Raw genomic sequence first — 20,847 nt, 5'->3', positions numbered from 1 at the left:
ACCAGTATGTTAGGCAGTCGCAAGATGAAAAATTGTTTAATTTTGGTATGGTATAAAAATACGGTATGATATCACAATGTTTATCCTTGGAATGAGGAAAGTCTTATCATGACATAACTCAGCGATGATTCTTCAGTCATCAAACTTGTCTCTGTGGAAGTTTCGATAGATCCCTTTTTTTAGTTTTTACACGTTTCTTTGATTTAAAATATTGCTTGAACTTTTGTTCTAAACTGTTCAGCCCGATGGGAAAGTAGGCTATGACAATTTTCGCCAAAAATTTGTGCGTGCAAAGACAAAATTTTGGCGTGACAGCAAATATTAAAACTTATTAATTCGTATTTTCACTAATTCGAAGCTTTTTTATTTTGGCACGTCTCTACTAAATTCTAACTGTTGTGTTCTTCACATCAAACTGATTATTTCAAACAATTCAACTTGTCAATTGGGAAGTTTGCCATTTTGAGTGAGCAGTTACAGAATTACCCTGTCTAACAACTGTTTAAACGCAAAGTAGTTTGGAAACATATTTTCTTGCATAGTTTGCAAATCTTCAAATCCAGCAATCTTGCATAAGTATTATACAGTATATACTACAGGTACAAGCTGGCGCTTATGAAAACATGGTGAAAGTTTAGTTTGCAGTGCAAACTTGACTGAGACTGAAAAATATGGCAGATTTAAAAGGGAAATTGTGAGTTCACAAAACTTGGCTTAAATTTTGTGTAGCAATGCAAGCAGTAGGTTATTGTATAATATGTGCAACGCAATTCGCGATTTGAGTGTGTAACGTATTCATGCAAACATTAGTGTAATCAGGAAATCATTTCGCCAAACATGTCATAAGCTGCTGTCAAAGATAGAAAACTACAAATAATATGTGGAAAGATTTCCCAGCCAAGTTTTAGTGTGGAAAATGTCATTCTTGTGCAGACCAAGTGTGGTATCTCGTGGATACTATCAGCAGAAACATGGCAAAATGGTTATTATTTTTTTGCATTTGTATATTGACGTGTGCCTGAAAGATCCTGTGATTACATTGATGACTCTTGGGTGTGCAAAGACACTGTTTTCGCTAACTTAAATCAAGCTTGCAACCAACGTCTGGCAAACAATGTGCGCTAGATTCACGAAAGCCAACAAAGGTGGAAAAGCAACATTCAGTTAAAACATACTGACCAAGTTACTTTATATGATTAGGCAGCAACATGAACATGTTGAGGATAAAATAGTTTCAAACTGATTTTAAAACAATATTTATCCATCATAATTTAATTTTAATTCTCTGTGTAAATTTTGTAAAGCTGGTGAATGCTATTTGCTGGCTTTCTTATGCTTCATTTTGTCATTCATCTTCCTGGGCATTCTTGATACCGCAGTAAGTGTACTGTCTTAAATTGCAATTCTGCCTGCCCATGTTGATGCATTTTGCACACCTAAAATCTCCAAGAAAAGCAGCATCGAAATACCTAGAATTATATCAGAATGCCGTAGTAATAAAACCAAAACAGTAATATTTGAATCAAATTGGTGTGGATGTGAACTTATTTCAGCAGAACATATTTTAAATCTTGATATAGTTATGTTTCAACCTTGGTCTCCATGACAGCTTTACTCAAATAATCTTGCCATAAAATCTACATTGTACTGTAACCACTTTTTCAAGGTTGTTGGCTTCATTTTTTTTTAAATTCAGGTATTTTATTGAGTTTTGGGAAACCTTGTATGCAAATTTATATATATTAATTGGCACTGGCTAATCCCTGATAAAAATGGATGAAGAATATGATGTTCTTATTTTGGGCACGGGACTGACAGAATGTATTTTGAGTGGCTTGTTCTCGGTTGAAGGGAAAAAAGTCCTTCACATGGACAGAAACAAGTATTACGGCGGTGCTGCAACCTCTCTATGTCCTTTAGAAAATCTTTATGAGAAATTCGGAAAAGGATCGCCTCCTGAGAGCATGGGCCGTGGTCGTGATTGGAATGTTGACCTTATTCCGAAATTCTTGATGGCAAGTGGCAAACTAGTACAACTGCTAATTCACACCAATGTGACCAGGTATTTGCAGTTTAAATCTGTTGAGGGCAGCTATGTTCTTCGGGAGGGGAAGATAAATAAACTGCCATCCACTGCGAAGGAGGCTCTTGGCACCAGCTTGTTTGGTCTTCTTGAAATGCGCAGGTTTAAAAACCTGCTTCAGTATATGGCAAAATACTCTGCTGAAGATCCTACTACTCATGAAGGCTGCCCACCGACTGTGCCCATGACTGCAGTTTATGATAAATTTGGTGTTGGTTCAAGTTCTCGTGATATTATTGGCCATGCAATTTCTTTGCACACCACTGAAGATTATCTGAAACTACCATGCTTGGATACCATTAAACGAGTACAGCTTTACTATGAGTCTATCTCTCGGTACGGTTCATCCCCTTATCTTTATCCACTGTATGGTCTTGGCGAGTTGCCACAGGGATTCGCTCGTCTTAGTGCTATCTATGGTGGCACGTACATGCTCGATAAACCCATTGAAAAGATTGAGCAAGTTGATGGCAAGATTGCTGTGACTTCACAGGGTGAAACAGTGATAGGCAAGATGATCGTAGGTGATCCATCTTACTTCCCTGATCGTGTTAAGAAAGTTGGCCAAGTGGTTCGTGCCATTTGCATTCTTTCCCATCCACTTCCAAACACAAGTGATTCCTTATCTTGCCAGATCATTTTCCCTCAGAATCAAGTGAAGCCACCAAGGAGACATGATATCTTTGTTTGTTGTGTTTCCTATGCTCACAATGTTGCCGGGAATGGCAAATTTCTCGCTATTGTCAGCACTCAAGTCGAAACAAGCAACCCAGAAGCGGAGCTCCAGCCCGCATTGAATTATCTTGGGGTCATCGATGAAAAATTTGTGGAGGTGTCTGATCTTTACGAGCCTGAAGATGACGGCAAAGAGAGCAAAATCTTTATATCAAAAAGCTATGATGCATCTACTCACTTTGAAAGCACGTGCAACGATATTCTCGACATCTACGAAAGAGTTAACGGAAAAGAGTTTAAATTTGGTGACCCCGTAAATGTGGAAACAGTGTGCGGCGAGTAAGCTAAGTTTGCTTTGTGCTTGCTTCAGTTTAACTATTGTCCATAGGAACATTATTGTGTTTTGATCCATTTGGTGCCATTCTCTGCTCAATTTTAAAGCATAGATATAAGCTTAAACTGCAATGTTTGCTTCTGGTGATTTGTTGTGTATAAGCTTGAATGAGTAAAGTATGATGTTTCAATTTATTTTAGTGCCACCTGTAATTTCAGGGCACTGCTTCCTGTTCATGTAGACTGTAGAAACTTACCCTGTGCGTGTTTGTTTATCATAGTTTTCATTTTTTCAAATTTAATTCAGACCTAAACAACTGTAGACGTGAAAGATCGTTTCAAGATTTAAAAAGTTCCTTTATTATATAACAAAGCAACGTTCTGATTGAATGTTGGACTAAACCATTGCTGCAAACTTAACCTTGTAAAGCTACTACTCCTTAGTGTCGTGTCGTGTGCTGTGTTGTAACCAGTCCCTATTATACATCTTGTTTATATCTCTTACCAGTTGATTGTTTGATGTGTGTACATCTTTTCATGGTTAGGTTGAAAAATAACAGCGATTCTTGTCCTGTGTCGTTTACTTAGCATCCCTTGTGTATAGATCCGAAATCAAATGCTAAACATCGTGTAATACACTTATTGTCGGAATGCAATGTTGCTGTCAATTTACTGTCACCTACCCATCCATTAAGCTTGCGTGTTTGTTGTCGTCCGTACTGATTGCAATACATCATGAGCTAATAATATACAGCAGCTTGGTACATTGTACCCATTATGTTCTCTGGTAATACTTGGATTTATCATTAACCTTATTATGCAACGCAATTTCAAATAGGACGAAACATTACGCACTGCGGTCCACTTCCGCAAAGCATTGGTCTTTTGTTTCTATCAACCAATGAATGTCATTAAGGTAACAAGTCGTGCGTATTTTAGGACAGAATTATTTTTATTTTGAAGTATTCCGACCACAACACAGAGAGCAACTTGAAAGCTAAAATCGGTCAAAAATTTTTGGATGATTTCGAGAGTAATGGGCGACACTACTGAATAAATTTGAAGAAAATTACTGGAAATTTGCAGTTTTGGTTTTTTCTGGGGTCGGGAATTAGAGAGGTAACCGTGTTGATAAAGTCAACTTGACCATTGGAAAATAGCATGTGGTGCTGAGCAATGTTCCCTCTAATTTTTCACGAGTCTGAGCAAACACACTAACTCCCTGAGCGGTCCCTTGGACCACTGTGAGCAACATCAGACGTGCCACGTGCGCACTGTGGCCATTATTATGCGTTTATTTTATTTTCAATTCAGGTTGGATTTTTTTCTTGTGCGCAGCACAGATTTTCTGTGCGCGTAGACCGTGTCAGCAGTGCGCATTTGCGCACGCGCGCAGCTTAGAGGGAACATTGGTGCTGAGCAATGTTCCCTCTAATTTTTCACGTGTCTGAGCAAACACACTAACTCCCTGAGCGGTCCCTTGGACCACTGTGAGCAACATCAGACTTGCCACGTGCGCACTGTGGCCATTATTATGCGTTTATTCTATTTTTAATTCAGGTTGGCTTATTTTCTTGTGCGCAACACAGATTTTCTGTGCGCGGAGACCGTGTCAGCAGTGCGCATTTGCGCACGCGCGCAGCTTAGAGGGAACATTGGTGCTGAGGCCAGCGATGTTCTGTTTTATTACCTTCAACCGGTAGTTAAAGGTTAACAACCGGGCAAAAAGCAGTGAGGAAGCTTTCTGCTTTAAACTGCTACTTCAGTTAATAATTAATTTATAAAGAGTCAGAAACGCAAGGCTTAGTAGCGGCAATATGGTGATGTGTGATCAATATGGCTCTGGCTCGTCCAAAAAATTAATAAATTTATTTGGAAATTGTAATCAATGACGTTTTATCATGAAAACGTGAAATAACATCAAAAAATCAGTTTTGGAAAACTCGGACACTGCGTTTTTAGTACATATCGTTGCTTCGTTACTGCGTCCGCATAGTTCACTTAGCCTTTTCCGTCATACCATAAAATACTAATAGCAATGTTGTTGTTAATAACATCGTTGTTAGAATTCTACCGGTATGGTCATACGAATAGCGATTACTGACCAACTCTTTATTATTGATCTTTCTTCTGACCCAATTACAGCTGGAAAGCGGTGGAAATTGTCAAACCCACTTGAACCACCCGAATTGATTATATTATTCTTTTCAATTTCTGCGCTATTGGTCTACATTGTAATTATAGTATCGGGTGTTCTATCTCTGTTAGTCGTAACTTCTTTTATAGCACACAGACGATTTAAATAAGCAGGCAATTAACTGCTGCATCATTAATCAATACAACACCACAGTCAGAGATTGGTTGATCAGACATTGGTGGTGCGTTAACGACTCTATGTCAGACGACTTTGCACAATAAGTTGCGCCTGCGTGTTTAGCATCAGTCATTTGCTCTTGCAGTTGTTTGTTCTGTAATAAATGATGAAGCATCGTCAACAGTTTGTGGAAAGGACATCTAACAATAGTTAAAAGTAAGTAGGCTAGGTAGCTAGGCTATATGGATTCCTTCCCGAATTTCGCTTGTCAGAAAAACATTTTCTCAAACACGCACATTCGATCCGCAGTCAGCGGTCAGCCAAACCTGTCAAGAGTTATGTCGTCAAACATACTGATCAACCTCAGAAAACGCTCCATTTTCGTGAAGCCGTCATAGTTCGTATTGTGTTGTTGCCTAATTTTACGATATAAGTTATATAGCCTATAACAGTTCTTCGTCATGAAATTCTACGATCATTTTCGTATTTCTGGAACTGAAAATCTTCTTCGTTTCGTAAATGAAAACGCACACTCCTGTTTTTGTAGTTTTTATGTAAAAACAAACGATAACCCCAAAAAGAACAGCTGGAAAGATGACGTCAGTCGATCCGATCATATCCTGATGTGAAAAGTGCTGTGCATTGAAAAAAACGAGTAAAAGTGATTGTCTTTGTGCAAATCCCATTTCTCATGCACTACACAGCATCGACCAACGCAAATGTTTTATTATCCAGCATAGCTGGAAAAACTTTATCGCGATCTGTTGTCGGCAGATTATTCGTAACATGTTCACGTAAACTAGCCTATACCTTAAAAAGTCAGGCGAGCGGTAAATGACGTGTTCAAATTCCATGAAGGAGATTCTTGCGTCATCATCCATCTCAGCTTCTTCTAAAACCTGCATTGTATTAAACTTGTGTTGACCAAGACATTGATGCAAGTGCCAAATGCGAGAAGATCATAGCGGTAAATGTATATATGATGTTTAATGTACAGTAGGTCTGTAGCAGGTCGTAGCCTATTTATAAAAATTTTGAGAAAACTTTTGTAAAGATCAGTTGAAAGTTAACCTAAGTTTCGTTGTATGCTAAGGTTTAGGCTATTCACTAATTAATGTTGCCCGAAGCATGTCAGCTCTTTTGGATTTCGAAAGTACCTATCATCTGTTTTCGTTGCTTTAATTACAATACAATTTGGTATTTTGCAAAATGAAAATGAAAAGCAAACTTGGATTTCCTGCTCATAATGTTGAGATAACCTAAATACTGTTGGTTGTATAGGTAGATAGGCTATATTTAACTCCGCCAGAAAGTTTGATAGGATTATTTTAGTCCTAGTGAAACACATACGCATGAAAAACTATCCACCTTTTTAACAACTAAGTCAATTTCCTCTTTATTCAAGTGACCTCCTGTTAACCGCTGCAAAGTCCAAACCAGGTCGTTTTCGTTCAAAAACTGATCCTCGTCTGCATCTAAAATGAAAAAACGCAGTGTCATAAAACAAAAGACACGAACACAAGTTCAAAGAAGTAGGCCTAATTGCTTGCTACAAGTAAGTTTATCGGCATTGTAGACTATGGAAGCATTTTTAAAGTAGATTTTCAAAACTAAGGACTAATACCGTAAATTCTAAACGCGTAGAAAGCCTTGACTTCGCATGGCGCCTGCTCACTAAAAGCGCTAAACATGCAAAGAAAGTTTTCAAAGTTGACAAGGGAAGTGCCGTCAGAAAATACTCGAACGATGCGATCAGCGAAAGGATTATCCTGGATAAAAGTTAAATTTGTACCAATTTGTTAAAAATATATACAGAGGCTGAATTTCAGGACAGAACAACACGTTTGTCTCTAAGACAAACACTCAATGAGAAACCGTTCTTTATATTCGCAAAGAACATTAGGCCTATAATTATAGGCTATATCAGCGTACTTTGAGTTCAGGCATTCCCTCTACAAGTGAAGCCGGTAGTAGAACGTCCGTGCACTTATTGCCAGTCATGTCTGTTGGTACCAGCTCTGGAGAAAGTTGGCGAAATTTTTTGTGTAGTCTGAAAGATTTTAGCAAAAAACGTTTTTATAAGCATTGTTGCTCAACTTCTGATTTGCATTCTGAACATAGGGCACAAATACATTAATAAAATATATTCAAAACAGCGTCTTTAATGTTATATGACAAAAACATATCTACAGAATTGCCTAGTATGAAACTTTAAATTGTAAGAAGAATACCTCAGAATTTCGGATGCTGTGAAGTAAGTGCAATCCTGTGATGTATATGAAATAATGTTAATGCGACCAAACTGAACACAAGACAAGTTAGCATTAGACATTAATATAAGCCTCCATATTACAACACTGTAATATGGAGGCTTATATTAATTATCTGACGACATGTAGGCTGTTTATACCTGATATCTATCTAGCTGGTCTTGGCTGAATGTCGTTTGCTGATTTCCCATAATTCATAGCACATTTACATCACGTCCGGCTGTGTAGGCGTGAGATACATATCCCGAAAAATGGCAAAACCAAATCTGACCGATCTCGGGAACTTCAACGCAAACCTGGTGTATGCTGTAATTCGCTGTATCTACTGTCTAACTACAGCCAGATCTTTCAACCCTTAACATCGGGCCTAGATAAAATGTTTTCATTTAAAATTGATACTGTCTAAACTTGTAGTAGCCTAGTTTGAAACTTGAACCATAAACAAAATATATTTATTTTTCCAGAAGCATTGGCGAAAAAATTGTCACAGTGTAGACTGACAACGATTTCTTCCCAAGATAACAATTACCTGTGGCGCAAGTTGTAAGAATTTAATTGGTAGATTGTGTCACTGAACGTTTTAATTATCGACAACAAGGCGTATTGATTCCCGGTGTGCGGTGATTAAGATAACCCGCTTTCTTCTATTTTGTTACTCCTTGCTTGAGGTATCTAAGAAAATCATTATTTGAAGATTGTTTCTGTCTTCTAGTGTTGAGTTTTTCTGAATTGCCACTTGAATGGGAGCTTGACCCATAGTTTAGAAATGAAAAAACGTTTTAAGGTAAGCAGATGGTTTTAACAAGTTCAGTTGCAAAAAGCAGTTCTAAAACACTGGCTACGATAAAGTTTTCGGCTGAATTTTACGCGAAACCAACTAACAGCAACAAACCAAGCATACATCCACTTAATGTTTTTACTACAACTAGAACATCACACGTATAAAATCTCCCGTACGACCCCTCCCGAATTTATGCAGAAGTCAACACACTTTTAGCGTTTATTTGTTATTCAATCTCTATTTCTCCATTTAAGACCTCTCTGGAAAGGTTGCAGTGGTTGCCCAAGTTGCCTATATAACACCACTGCCTGGGTGAAGTAGGAACCACAACGCCAACCAAATGTTCAAGAATACAGATTTTATTTTACACTATTTACAAAAAGGCAATGACGGTAGCTGGGAAAAAAATGAAATTCTAGTAAGAACCATCAATAAGAGTGAAAAGAAAATAACCAAAGTTTATGGAAAAGATACAAAGAAATGCATTACGACATGCATCCATTTAACCCGAACGACCAGATACAGCGAATTTACCTGACAGCGCAACAAATGAAAAACAAAGGAACTTCAAATAGTGCAGCGCACAATAATTAAACTTGGTAGTTAGGGTATCAAAGGGTGCTTTGCGCTTTCAGAAAAAAGAATATGTGCGAGAACAAGGGTCGTTTCACGTTTGCACATTCAAATGATATGGTTGTGCACAGTTTTCACAGCACGATATGCGCACAAGTCTACATCACTTCCGTTAAAAATATCTTGAAATTCATGACGTGTACCAATGTAGACGTGTAGTGTAATACGCGACGCGTTTGAAATTACGCAGCGGCCTCTGTTCAACGGTGAATAATACACACTGTGAATCGGAATTATTTTACAGAAACAATATCCGAATACAGAAAACACAATAGCGTGCGACACAATTGTCAAAGTTAGGTAACAATGTTATTATTGAGAAAGGCGAATGTTTTTTTTTATCACTAACAAGATCATGAAACGTCTGTTCCTTCCAACAAAAGCCTGTGATCTGCAGCCGTCTCAAATATCCATAAAAACTACAGCATTGCCCAATAGTATGGAGACAGACAGACTAGATAAGAACACATAACCATCAAAAGTGTAATGTTAACATTTATGTGACGATCTCATATCTTGACATATCAAAAAAGACAAAATATAATACTGCTCAAGTAAAGAAATAGTGGGTTGTAAAACGCATTACTGTGAAGTTTGTTGTTATAAAAGTGCTACACAATTTTTGAACATTCATTTAGCAACTTGTTAAAAAATAAAGTTGCCAGACAACCTGGATTATAATTCAAACCATCCTGAAAATTTTTTATGGGGTGAAATTCTTTATCTGGTTAACACTAAAGAACTGTACAATATTATGAATTATCATTTAGAAACTCTTTCAACTTCGGGTGAATGTTGAAAAAAAACGACTGTTTAAAGATGTTTTTAGCCACATAGTAATACAAAGTCACATTTTTATACATCAAACAAACCACAGCTTTCTTTGCTTAGATCCTGTTTAACACGCTCAGAAGTTAAGGTACCATTACAGACAAGTTGAACCCAGATTGAAAATCCTCATTATCTTCTTGGTCGAAAAGCATGTCCTCTGAATCTTCATCCTCAACACCTTCAAACTTTCCATTCTCTTGGAGGGACGAGCTCTGGGCCTTGCACGTAAAGAACAAAATCCGCTTCATCCTACGATTGTAGAGAAAGAAGTTAAAAGACCAAAGGCACCCCTCATCACCGTAAGGATCTGAGTCAAGATCAGGGTTGTAGCTGTAGACATCACAGTCCTGCAGAGTAATCTCTTCATCTATGGTAGGCCACAGCGTAGAGCACAGCCTAAAAACAAATTGTTTTAATGAAGTAGCCAGCTAAACATTTTTGATCGAAGTTCAATATATTCAGAGGATTGCAGCCTTGCTGTTACTGACCGGTTATAACGTTCCCCAAGAACTGCTCCGAGACTGCTGTTGATGAAGTCAGTCACATATTTTACGCTTGGTTCCCTGCTAAACTCATCGCTTTTCGCATTACTGAAGTCATAGTCAGGGCGAAATGATGCATTCAAAGTGGAGATAAGATAGTACAAGGTTTTTCGACTGCAAGCGTAGTTGAGTGGGCTTTCTGCTTCATCAGCACTTGAGAAACTTCGACTGAATATTAAGTTGGGACTCACGGACAATACAGTTTGAGGCGGTGACAGCATGGTAAGGTCATTAGGATTTCCTTCATGAGACAAGGTTTTAAAAAGACGCTTGTCATCACCGGCCATTTTACATGAGTAACTTTCAACTCGACCTATAACTCTACAGTCTCCATTTTCAATGGTCAAAGCGCTACTTAAAGCTTCTAGATTTGTATTTTCCAAAAACTTCATAGTTCATGTACGAAACCGGTATATATGATAAATCTCTCTTGAAAATTTACAGTGTTATGTTGTACTTGGATGGTTTGGATAGATTTAAAATCTGTGAGGTCTACTAAAACTACTGCAGCTATTTAAGTTCAAGGGGGAAATTTTTAAACAGGGCAATATAGATGAATGAAAGTCACAAATAATAATCGTTCCTTCATGCGCCATTGAGAAAACCACAAGATAATTTCAAGATGAAGAGAAGGAACCTGCATGATTTAACATTGTTACTTAAGAAGATAACAGAAAAAGCATACTTTCAAGTGTACCTAGATATTAACAGAAAACAACGTTGCTTGTATCAAAAACAAGTATTTCTAGTTTAAGACAGTGAGTCAAATCAAGAATGAAAATAAGAAATAAAAGGGTGTATATGCTTGTATAAATCAGCATGGTATTGCATATAAGCTAGACTACATTCCTCACCTGCTTTAAAGTTATACAGTATACGCCTACTTGATCTGTATCAATTGCTTCAATCTTTCAATGGATTTATGCAGTATAGGCCAATACAGTTCTGTACCAGATTTCTTTAAATTAGCTGATGAAGTTTATTTTTTTGCAATATTTGTCAAACTACCTGGTTGAGAAAAACGTTAAAATTAAAACTTACAATAAGTTAGGCTTAGATTGAAACTGTATAACATTAACAGCAGCCTAGACCCCTGTACTGCAGTTCTACAGCAAACAGACAAAGTACAAACAAATGAACTATTTTATCGTGCCGTACTATTTGCAACACTAACTTACGGTCCCTGACAATACGTCTGCGCATTAGAGTACGTAAACAACATACATAACAACATACATAAACAACGTTAACCGATACTAAACTAGGCTTAGTTACCTAATTTGTTTCGTTAATTTGTTTGCGCCTAGCGGGTGAAATGAGTAATGACATAGCAAAACAACAACAATGCAATTGCCCAATCAGAGACGGAATATGCTAGTCTCAACGCAGCTTAATTTCACTTATCTTTAACCTTTCACCTTTTGTCCTTCAAAATTTTTGTCCTTCTTAGTTTTATAGAAAATCATTAGTTTTCTCCGTTTTACTTAAAAAATTTTCCACTTAATTTAAACACGGTGTAAAAGAAATCTTTCAAGCTGTTGAAGGACAAAAAGGAAACCAAAGTTTTTGCAATAACCTCTTGAATTTCCATGAAAATATTCCATTTTATTCCCAAAATTTACTGCTGTAAAATTGAGAAAAATTTACTAATATCAACTAATCAGTGACTAAGATAAGTTAATAAACTTGTAAACATGTCGATAATGGGGCTTCGTACTACGAGATGGCATGGAGCATAAACTTCATGTGTATTGTTTAGTTTATGTGCATATTCCTTACAAAACCGAAGACAGTTCACCTGCAACTTCAAAATTATTGAAATCAAATCATTTTTTTGCAAAAATTTGTGGCGAATCGGTTCAGGCTTATTTGCCTAAGATTGGAAAATTAAAGTTTTACGTTTGTGATTCCACATTTTTGTTGTCATTTTCGGTACTATGAAGGTGATGTCGTGAGGTCACGTAAACGTTCCAGAAACCAAGAATCTGCCAAAAACAGGTTGCAGCTGTTTTTAGAATTTGTCGATAACGTTGGAGAACTGTCTATAACAAGCAATGTGTGTCACATAAAGAAGTGGACAATGACCAGAGTACCATGATGTGACTCGCAGCAGATGTGTAGTGACATGTGGGCGCTTACCATCAAGTTATGTTTGAGGTCTGGGCAATTGCGAAGTTATGTTGGTGGAATGCAGGGGGGTCTAGTATACAAGTGCACAACCAGATGACGACAAAATTTGGGTATAGGTAATGACGTCTATTATGCAAAGACAGCCAGTGCGTTGTGGATTTGTATACTTGACCCATGCAGGGAATGTAGGTTTCAGCTTAAACCTGTAAATGGTGCACATGACGGATCGTATTACGTTTGTATACAATAATACTTGAAAGTTTAATAGAAAATGACATACTACCATCAATTAAACCAAAATCAATTTCAGTTATAAGCTTTCAAATAGCACCATTTGGTTTTCACATGCCATTTTTCGTTAATCATACTCCGCTATGTGTTAAATTATATTTAAAGTTGTGTAAACTTAAAATTTTTAAACGGCTAGCTAGCTTAATAAATGCAGTGTTTAAACTATAAACGGCTAATTCAATAATGGAATGATCACCGGGTTAGATGTCATGTAAAGACTTTCTTCAATCTGAGGATAAAGGTTATATCATACCATGCCGTTTTTGCTGAAATAGCATATCATGTGAATTGTGTTTGGAATGGTCATTTTATTTAACTTTTGCTTTTGCAGAAAGTTTGTATTAAACAAGCATAAAATGCTGCACATTGTTCGTACATCTCTGTTTACCTCCAGGCGTGTGATCACCCCAACTGTCACTCGTTGCATGAGTGATGAGGGCGCTATTCGGGAAGAGGGAGGAAAGCTTGCAAAGAAGGCTGCTGCTGATGAAAGCCAGTACATCCGACAACTTGAACGAGAGCAGTGGAAGGCCCTTCGTGAGCATCATCAGGATGAAATCAACGAGCACATGGAAGACATTAAACGTCATGAAGCTAAAATCAAGGAGCATCAGCGGAGACTTGACAATCTTAAGGGACCTGTGTCGAAATAAATTATGAAAATTTTGACATGATGCATTAATGTTTTGGCTGTACAGAATTCTATTGCTTGATCCTTTGAAGTTCGTTCTCTTTGCTTATCAGTTATTTGATGTATTATCCAAAGTTCTGAAAATACGATTTTATGGTTTAATTTCTGGTAAATATTCAGTTTTGCGGCTGCTTGCATCAATTGCTAAGGCTGTAATGTAAGAAGTATCGCTTTCATGTGTGACTATGGTTTCTCCACCGTGTTTTTGACCAAATTTCTTTCCGCAAAAAATAGATTGCCAAGACTAAGTAACCAAAATCATGACCAATAACACTGCAGTGTCCCATCATGAATTGAAGGAAGAGGGCAATAAACACTACAAAGCTGGCGAATATGATGAAGCTTTGGCATGTTACACTAAAGCACTGTCACTTGTTGAAGGAAAACAAGACAAGCTGATTTACTACAAAAATCGTGCTGCCTGTTACCTTAAACTGGTGAGAACATAGCAATACTGAGTTTACAAATTAAATTTAATAAACCATTTTAGAATACACTTTTTATTTAATGTATATAATGAACAAATAATAAATTGTGTGTGTAATGTTTTCTGATTCAACGAATTTCAAATTTCTTAGTGAACTAATTTTTATTTTTCGACTTAGGATCGTTATCAAGATGCTGCCAATGACTCCACAAAAGGTACGTCTATATATATATTAGCCCCTGGGTTATTTTTTAAGCTTTTATATTTGTTGTTTAGTTATAGACCATCTTGTTTCATAACAATCTATGCATAGTTACATTTTCTTAGAAAATCATTCAAAAAGCAAGAATATGTGAATTAGCTGCTGTCTGAGAAGATTGTTTGGCGAATGGTTTTTAGCTTGACTTCAATTACTCTTTTATGTCACTATTTCAGCATTGGACATTTCTGGTGCCGATACTAAAGCCTTGTTTCGCCGTGTTCAAGCACTGGAGCAACTGGGTCAGCTCAGTGAAGCGTATGTGGATGCAAGGAGATTGTATCAGATTGACCCAAAAAATAAAGCAGTGCAGGATGCTTGCTATCGACTACGAAATGTTTTAGAAGTTAAGGTGGTTAACTTATAACTTTGACGTCTTATTGCTTATGATTTTAAGTAAATTTCAAATTAATGATGTTTTGCTGCGCGAATATTATTACATCTTATATTATAGTTCACTTTTAGATTGTGTAAATTGGTCAACTTTTGCAGGTGTTTGAGCAAAATTCAACTGAGAATCGTGTCAATTCAATGTTGAAGATTCTATTTGATAGTTCTGCTGAAGAAGATAATCGGAGAAAAGCTGCCGATAATCTCGTGTATTTGTCAAAAGATGAACCCGGGGCTGAGAGAATATTTCGGGAAGGTGGACCCACCGCTCTGACGGAATTAGTTGATCAAACTGACCCATACGTGAAATTATCAGCAATACGCACATTGTCTGCTCTATGCAATGGTCACCAAGCAAGGGTATGCTTTGTCTGTTGTTGCATGCAATTATGGACTGAGCCAATTCTACATCTGCTCAAAGTTATATACATATTCATTGAAAATACGAGTAGAAGTGGTTACTTGGGCATAAACTATGAATTTGTTATGGATATAAGATACGATAGAAAGTTAGTCAAATTCACCATATCATTTTCTCTTTATAGTCACTTATAATTCTCCGTGAAATCACCGTTGATCGTCTATGCTCGTGTTTGGGTTCAATCAATTCATCCGAAGAACTTTCACTTTCCACATTTCATCTTATCCAGTCAATCGTTGATGCGCTTCAAGGGGAAGACAAAAGAGAACACCGTGGCAAGGACACGGCTGTTCGAGCCGGTAACAATTCCATACAGCATGTGACATCTGCATGTGTCTTTATTATAGCACAACACTTTTTCTGTTGTCACAGAGAGTTACTTGTGTGCATTCACTAACACTGGTTTCATGCTCACACAGATTTTGCAAAGGACTTGATGGGAATACTACTGGCACTCAAAGGGATGCTTCTGGACAAAAATGTATCAGCAGAAGGGAGAGATAATGGGATCTCTCTCATTGCAAAGAATGTACCCCGCAAAGAACTTCGATACGGTTCTAATGCTCGTACCATGAAGTTCCTTGAAATAGGAGGTTAGTTACCATTAAGAGTTTCAAACAAAGAAATATTCCCATAAATAATAATCTTTGTAAACCTATAAATAATAGTCGGACAATCGGCAAACAGTTTACTTTCGTTTAATTAAATCATGATTATCTTTACTATCAGATTGACTTTGCATTTTTTAAACACTGCATTAGCTGGTAATATGTCTCACTTACAATTAATGTTTCAACAACAGGTGTAAAGAATATGCTTGAGGTGAGCAGTTATGGATTTAAACGGGAATCTGCTCCTTATGCAATTTCACCAAACACTCGGTTAAACTGTTCTGTAGCTCTCACTAAGCTTTATGATGATCTGGGCGGTGACAAAGCACGTGGAGTTTGGGATGACCAAGTCATAGAATATGTTCAGTATGTAACTGATTTTGCAGAAGATATTTTGGTCTTATTGTTTAATATTAAGATGAATGTATTCGGCAGTAAGCTTTGGAAATCATTTTCGGGTGAATTGAAAATGACTTTATTGCTTGTGACCTCACAGATCCTTATTTGCCACCGGGACAATGACAGGCAACATGCAAGCTATGTCTGTCCTTACCTGTCTCCTTCAGGGACCTTTCGACTGTGGTCAAAAGATTCTCGGGCTGCAGGGTGTCCTCGAAACCATGGTTGCCATGACGGGTGCTGAGGAAGAAGAGGCACAGGTTTGTTTTTAACATCAAAGATCTGAGACTACTATCTGGAAAATGTTTATTAAAATGCAGATATGTATATCATAGATAGTTTTGTTTTTTGAAAAGGTCAAACCACTGTTAACCGCCACAAAAACAACATTTTATGAGTAATACTAACAAGCTAAGTTAGTGCTGCGGGAATTATGCTAGCCACAAAAAAGTGTTACCGGAAAGAGTTGCAGTCCATTCTTAACTCAAACCAAATACTGTACAATTACAGGTAGCGGCAATTGAAGCTATTATTACATCAGCGTCAAAACAAAGCAAGGCTACGTTTGTCGTCGAGAACGGAGCAACACTTTTGAAAGAACTGTACAAGAAGAGCAAGTCTGATGCTGTGAAGATACGAGCCCTTGTCGGGCTCTGCAAGCTTGGCTCGTCCCATGGTTCAGATGTAAGCATGAAAGCATTTGCGGAGGGTTCAAACGTAAAACTAGCCAAGCAATGCAGAAAGTAAGTGTATAGATAGATGATTATTCATTAATATGCAACTGTTACAGAAGTCAATCCTTGTGCTATAAGCTAATTATTTTAGGTACCTGACCAATACAGCAAAAGAATTTGATCTGCGTAAATGGGCGGCAGAAGGCTTATCATATCTAACATTAGATGCTGAAGCAAAAGAAGAATTATGTCGCGACAAAGAAGCACTTCAGGCACTTTTTGAACTTGCAAAATCGAAAGATAAAACTGTGATGTACGGTGTTGTGTCTTGTCTTGTCAATTGTACCAACACCTACGATAAAAATGATGATGTTTTGCCTGAAATGATAGAGTTGGCAAAGTATGCCAAGCACCACATACCAGAAGAGGATGAAAAAGTAATTTCAGCTTGTTAATTAGTGACTAGAGACCTATTAAATTTGTGGTTACTATAATTTATGGTTCTAATTACAGCTTGGCATTTTGTTTATTTCCACAACTTTTTCTACCAGGACAAGCCGGAGTATGTAAGAGAACGAGTAAAGCTATTAGTTGAATCAGGAATGGTACACGCCTTGGTGTGTCTTGCAAACATCGACACAGCTGTGTTGACTGATACCACCAAGGAATTGTTATGCCGGTGGGTTATGTGACCATACGATATTTATTTCTCTTTCAAGCTTTTCTAAACATTTAACTAATATTTTATGACAAAAAAATAGTAAACAAAAATATTGTTAAATTTTGAGTTTGAAATTTAAGATGGTACAGTATGTGCTAACAGATTTGAATACAAACTTTGAATAAATGCACAAAGTTATCAATGGGTGTCAGGGTCAATGCACATTTGTCTTTCCGCAGAGTGTTCCTCATCGCTGTGGAAGATGAAGCAAACAGGGGCGCAGTTGTCGCTGCCGGTGGTGGACGTTCATTGCTACCACTTGCTACTGACGGGACCAAGAAGGGAAAATGTCTCGCGGCGCAAGCAATCGCTCGCATTGCGATTACGTCAAATCCTGTTATTGCTTTTCCTGGCCAAAGAGTGAGTTGGTTTTTATTTGTGTACAAGTATGTAAATGTAAATAGTATAAGGGTGTAAAAAAGTCTGCCGAAAATTATTAGGAATATATTCTAAGAAGCGATTTAATTGTATAATTAAGTTTAACCTTTTTAATGACTTTTAAAACTAGTCTTTGGAATGTGTTCGAGTTTTGCAACAGCTGCTTCATCCAGAATGCAACGCTTTACAAAACTTTGAAGCAATGATGGCTCTAACGAATCTAGCTGGCATAGACGATACACACAGGTATTAATCTTAGTGTTTTTATTTTTAATTTTACTATTTGTATAGGAGTAGTTCTAAGATAATTACTGGTGAAATGAATATTATTACAACTGTTTGATACTAACAGTACTATTGAGTACATGTTTTTCCCGGTACAGTACAATAGTTGATGCTAATGATACCGCACAATTTTTAGGCGCCGTATCATACGTGAAAAGATGTTAAGTTACGTCGAAAGCTTTATGTTGGAAGACCATGAGATGTTAAGAAGATCAGCCACCGAGCTGATGTGTAACATGTGCACTTGCAAGGAGGTGTGCTGGTTTTATCATTGCATGCATTGACCATTGTTCTTCACAACTTGAAAAATGATACAAGCAACATATTCAGTTCTTGCAAACCTGATTAATGTTAATCTGGAAATAAAGTACATTACAATATCATTTCATACTGTTATCGTGTAAAACAGCAATAGATAAAAATTCACGGTTATTATTGATATATTTATCCATAATCAAAGACATTAACTGCTAAGTAGTTAATGTCGTGAGAATAAGACAGCTACTTACTGCCTGTCCTAACCTGTTGGTTCACATATACTGCCTTATAGATGGTCGAAATCATGGAGAGAGACGGACACGATCGAGTGAAGCTTTTAACTCTTCTGTGTGCTGAAGATGATGAGGCAACCAGAAGGGCAGCTGCTGGAGCTCTGGCAATGCTCACATCCAGAAGTGAAAAAGTCTGTAAGAAGATTCGTGAAACGGTATTGTTCTGTCATTTATAAAGCTTGCATGAAGCATGCTGAGTTTGGTGCTTGTGTTGAACAAACAGCAGTTTTAGCAAGTTTGAGGAATCGTAATGGAGAAAAAGGCAATATGAAAGAGGTTGCAGTAGTCGGTATAGATAAGTCCAAATGCGGATTTCATACTATTTGCTTCAAGATCGAATGGTTAAAGATGCAGGTTACATGGCGTTTTCGTTGCTGTTCAGTTCACTGCCAGATCATCTTAAAATTAGTAAGTCGGATCTCATATTCACAGCTCACAAGCGTTAACCCCAGTTCTAATTTTATTTCTTTACTAACTGACAAAGGTAAGCATTGTGACAGTTGCCTACATGAACCAAAGTCTGTTAGAATAGTATATGATATGTTACATTGAGAAGAGGTTAAACCTAGGTGTACCATACTATGTACAGAGCACAGGTTTTAATTTGGTAAATTTTTGGATTTAGCATTGTAAAGCTGAGGATAATATCACGAGATTAGATAAATCATAGCTTATGAGAAGAGGCTTCAGCAAATTAGCTTAAAAAAACGGATTGCAATTTTCTAATCTTAGCCGGAGCAGTAATTCATGATGTTACCGCAGTTGAGTAAATTTTAGGTTCTTTGAATGATTTGAAGATTACCACTTCAATGTTTGATGTAATGGTCAGGTTCTTAAGACACTACAGATAGCTTTTCCTTTGGTTTGTAGTACAATTCAGGGCTTGTTTGTATTTTGTAATTTTCTGTTTCACTGCTGTAACAGCTGGTGCTCCAGGTCTTATAACTTTCTTGCTTTGATCCTGGTATTATTTTGAAGTTAATTTGCTTGCTTGATCTGGATCTTTGCAATTCTACCATGCACTCAAACGCATTCTTACCAAGTTTCATTTTATCGCATTTCCTAGACTTACTAGCTGCTAAAATGGAGTAGAATTTTGTATCGAAACTATTGTACCAGGCCAGTGGTCGCATGTGAATAGGTTGTTCAATTTAAAATGAACCGAATTCTCTTGAACCAGCAGCAATAAATTATATGTTGAAATAACAGTGTAAGTCGTGGCTCGAAAATCTTTCCATAATTGCTTTGGACGAAGTACTTGACATTCAACATCGTGGAATGGTCGTTGTGCATAACATTGTCAACAACTGCAAGTTTTCGGCAGAAGAAATAGTTGCGAGGTGCACATGTAGTGTAGTAATTTATTGACTAGAACAATTTGTATCATTAACGCAACTTATTGTTTCACTTCGGTAATATAATTTTTATCTGCAGTAACATTTTGGAAATTTTGATGGTGCTTTCGAAAGATGACGATCCAAAGAAAGCGAGGGCTAAAGAACTTGCAATTACAACACTAAAGAAGCTTGAAGAAGACAAATTTATCCAAGCGACCGGGTTATAAGCTTTTTGGGTTGAAGTCAGTTTCGAAAAATTTTTCCTGGAATTTTTGCCATGCCTTGCCCGTTGAAGTCTTGTTGGTGCGTTATTGTTATATTTCTCGTGTTACTTGAAGTACAATTTTAAACAATCATGTCTTCATATTGGAAAGCCAAATTTTAAAGTTCCCTCTATTTATGCAGTACTTTTGGCTTTTTGGCAGTTTCGTGTTTTGAAAGCTCCTGCTCAACTGTGCCTTTTTGTCTCATTTATGGAATGCGTTTGCTTCTTGCATGTTCACTGCAGTGTTATTATGCGCATGTTTTTGCACTAAAATAAAAATACCTGCAACGTTTCCATCTATGTGTTATAACGTCTTAAAAACCGGAAAGTTGGTTGTGAATATGTGACGATCAATCAGGCTTAAAAGTTTTGGAAATTCTTCACGATTTGTTAGTTCCATTTTACCGACGTACCGCGAGAAGGCGCTGTGGAGCTTGAAATCGTTATTGGAGATTGCGGACAAACGATGGATGACCAGAAATAAGCTGGACCAAAATATCCGGCCGAACTTGCGTATTTTGAGAACGATAGGGAAGCAGAGTTTGAATTAGAATT

The 20,847-nt window shown here is 37.2% G+C and overlaps 5 protein-coding genes across 6 annotated transcripts; 3 read left to right on the top strand and 2 right to left on the bottom strand.

Moving 5' to 3' along the window:
* Positions 1-1,673: 1,673 nt before the first annotated feature.
* Positions 1,674-3,840, top strand: LOC143446152 (rab GDP dissociation inhibitor alpha-like). Its single transcript, XM_076945674.1, has one exon. The coding sequence runs from the start codon at positions 1,773-1,775 to the stop codon at positions 3,099-3,101; it is 1,329 nt and encodes a 442-aa protein (XP_076801789.1). The 5' UTR covers positions 1,674-1,772; the 3' UTR covers positions 3,102-3,840.
* Positions 3,841-5,952: 2,112 nt separating this feature from the next.
* Positions 5,953-8,662, bottom strand: LOC143446252 (calcium and integrin-binding family member 2-like). Of its 2 annotated transcripts, none has more exons than XM_076945807.1 (8): positions 8,205-8,662; positions 7,816-8,042; positions 7,637-7,671; positions 7,338-7,455; positions 7,030-7,174; positions 6,774-6,880; positions 6,216-6,304; positions 5,953-6,040 (listed from the first exon to the last, which is right to left on the bottom strand). In XM_076945807.1, the coding sequence occupies exons 2-8, from the start codon at positions 7,864-7,866 to the stop codon at positions 6,019-6,021; spliced, it is 567 nt and encodes a 188-aa protein (XP_076801922.1). In that variant the 5' UTR covers positions 7,867-8,042; positions 8,205-8,662; the 3' UTR covers positions 5,953-6,018. The 2 variants fall into 2 exon arrangements, with proteins under 2 accessions (XP_076801922.1, XP_076801923.1); XM_076945808.1 differs by having other exon boundaries at positions 6,216-6,297.
* A 137-nt stretch (positions 8,663-8,799) lies between these two features.
* Positions 8,800-11,489, bottom strand: LOC143446251 (repressor of RNA polymerase III transcription MAF1 homolog). The gene is made up of 3 exons (XM_076945806.1): positions 11,317-11,489; positions 10,409-11,099; positions 8,800-10,316 (listed from the first exon to the last, which is right to left on the bottom strand). Exons 2-3 carry the CDS (start codon positions 10,852-10,854, stop codon positions 10,004-10,006), a joined length of 759 nt encoding a protein of 252 aa, XP_076801921.1. The 5' UTR covers positions 10,855-11,099; positions 11,317-11,489; the 3' UTR covers positions 8,800-10,003.
* A 1,707-nt stretch (positions 11,490-13,196) lies between these two features.
* Positions 13,197-13,809, top strand: LOC143446197 (ATPase inhibitor, mitochondrial-like). The gene has a single exon (XM_076945730.1). It carries the CDS (start codon positions 13,240-13,242, stop codon positions 13,534-13,536), a length of 297 nt encoding a protein of 98 aa, XP_076801845.1. The 5' UTR covers positions 13,197-13,239; the 3' UTR covers positions 13,537-13,809.
* Positions 13,810-13,834: 25 nt separating this feature from the next.
* On the top strand, positions 13,835-20,584 carry LOC143446195 (protein unc-45 homolog B-like). Its single transcript, XM_076945729.1, has 17 exons — positions 13,835-14,011; positions 14,180-14,216; positions 14,437-14,612; positions 14,753-15,010; positions 15,196-15,370; positions 15,491-15,664; positions 15,874-16,048; positions 16,179-16,341; positions 16,592-16,824; positions 16,907-17,192; positions 17,307-17,434; positions 17,656-17,836; positions 17,985-18,100; positions 18,276-18,393; positions 18,690-18,845; positions 19,900-20,030; positions 20,125-20,584. Exons 1-17 carry the CDS (start codon positions 13,835-13,837, stop codon positions 20,252-20,254), a joined length of 2,814 nt encoding a protein of 937 aa, XP_076801844.1. The 3' UTR covers positions 20,255-20,584.
* Positions 20,585-20,847: the final 263 nt, after the last annotated feature.

This window comes from Clavelina lepadiformis, chromosome 2 (assembly GCF_947623445.1).
Source record: "Clavelina lepadiformis chromosome 2, kaClaLepa1.1, whole genome shotgun sequence".
In the NCBI taxonomy this organism is placed as follows: domain Eukaryota; kingdom Metazoa; phylum Chordata; class Ascidiacea; order Aplousobranchia; family Clavelinidae; genus Clavelina; species Clavelina lepadiformis.
Note: the sequence above shows the minus strand (reverse complement) of the source record. Positions and strands in the feature narration are given on the sequence as shown.

Excerpts from the sequence above, each read along its gene's own strand:
- LOC143446251 (XM_076945806.1), bottom strand. The coding sequence starts at position 10,854 with ATGAAGTTTTTGGAAAATACAAATCTAGAAGCTTTAAGTAGCGCTTTG. Across the intron at positions 10,317-10,408 it reads CTTGGGGAACGTTATAACCG|GCTGTGCTCTACGCTGTGGC; the intron begins GTCAGTAACAGC and ends ATTTGTTTTTAG.
- LOC143446195 (XM_076945729.1), top strand. The coding sequence starts at position 13,835 with ATGACCAATAACACTGCAGTGTCCCATCATGAATTGAAGGAAGAGGGC. Across the intron at positions 15,011-15,195 it reads GCAATGGTCACCAAGCAAGG|TCACTTATAATTCTCCGTGA; the intron begins GTATGCTTTGTC and ends TTCTCTTTATAG. Across the intron at positions 18,101-18,275 it reads GGCATAGACGATACACACAG|GCGCCGTATCATACGTGAAA; the intron begins GTATTAATCTTA and ends CACAATTTTTAG.
- LOC143446152 (XM_076945674.1), top strand. The coding sequence starts at position 1,773 with ATGGATGAAGAATATGATGTTCTTATTTTGGGCACGGGACTGACAGAA.
- LOC143446252 (XM_076945807.1), bottom strand. The coding sequence starts at position 7,866 with ATGGGAAATCAGCAAACGACATTCAGCCAAGACCAGCTAGATAGATAT. Across the intron at positions 7,672-7,815 it reads ACCAGCTAGATAGATATCAG|GATTGCACTTACTTCACAGC; the intron begins GTATAAACAGCC and ends TATACATCACAG. Across the intron at positions 7,175-7,337 it reads AGGGAATGCCTGAACTCAAA|GATAATCCTTTCGCTGATCG; the intron begins GTACGCTGATAT and ends ACTTTTATCCAG.
- LOC143446197 (XM_076945730.1), top strand. The coding sequence starts at position 13,240 with ATGCTGCACATTGTTCGTACATCTCTGTTTACCTCCAGGCGTGTGATC.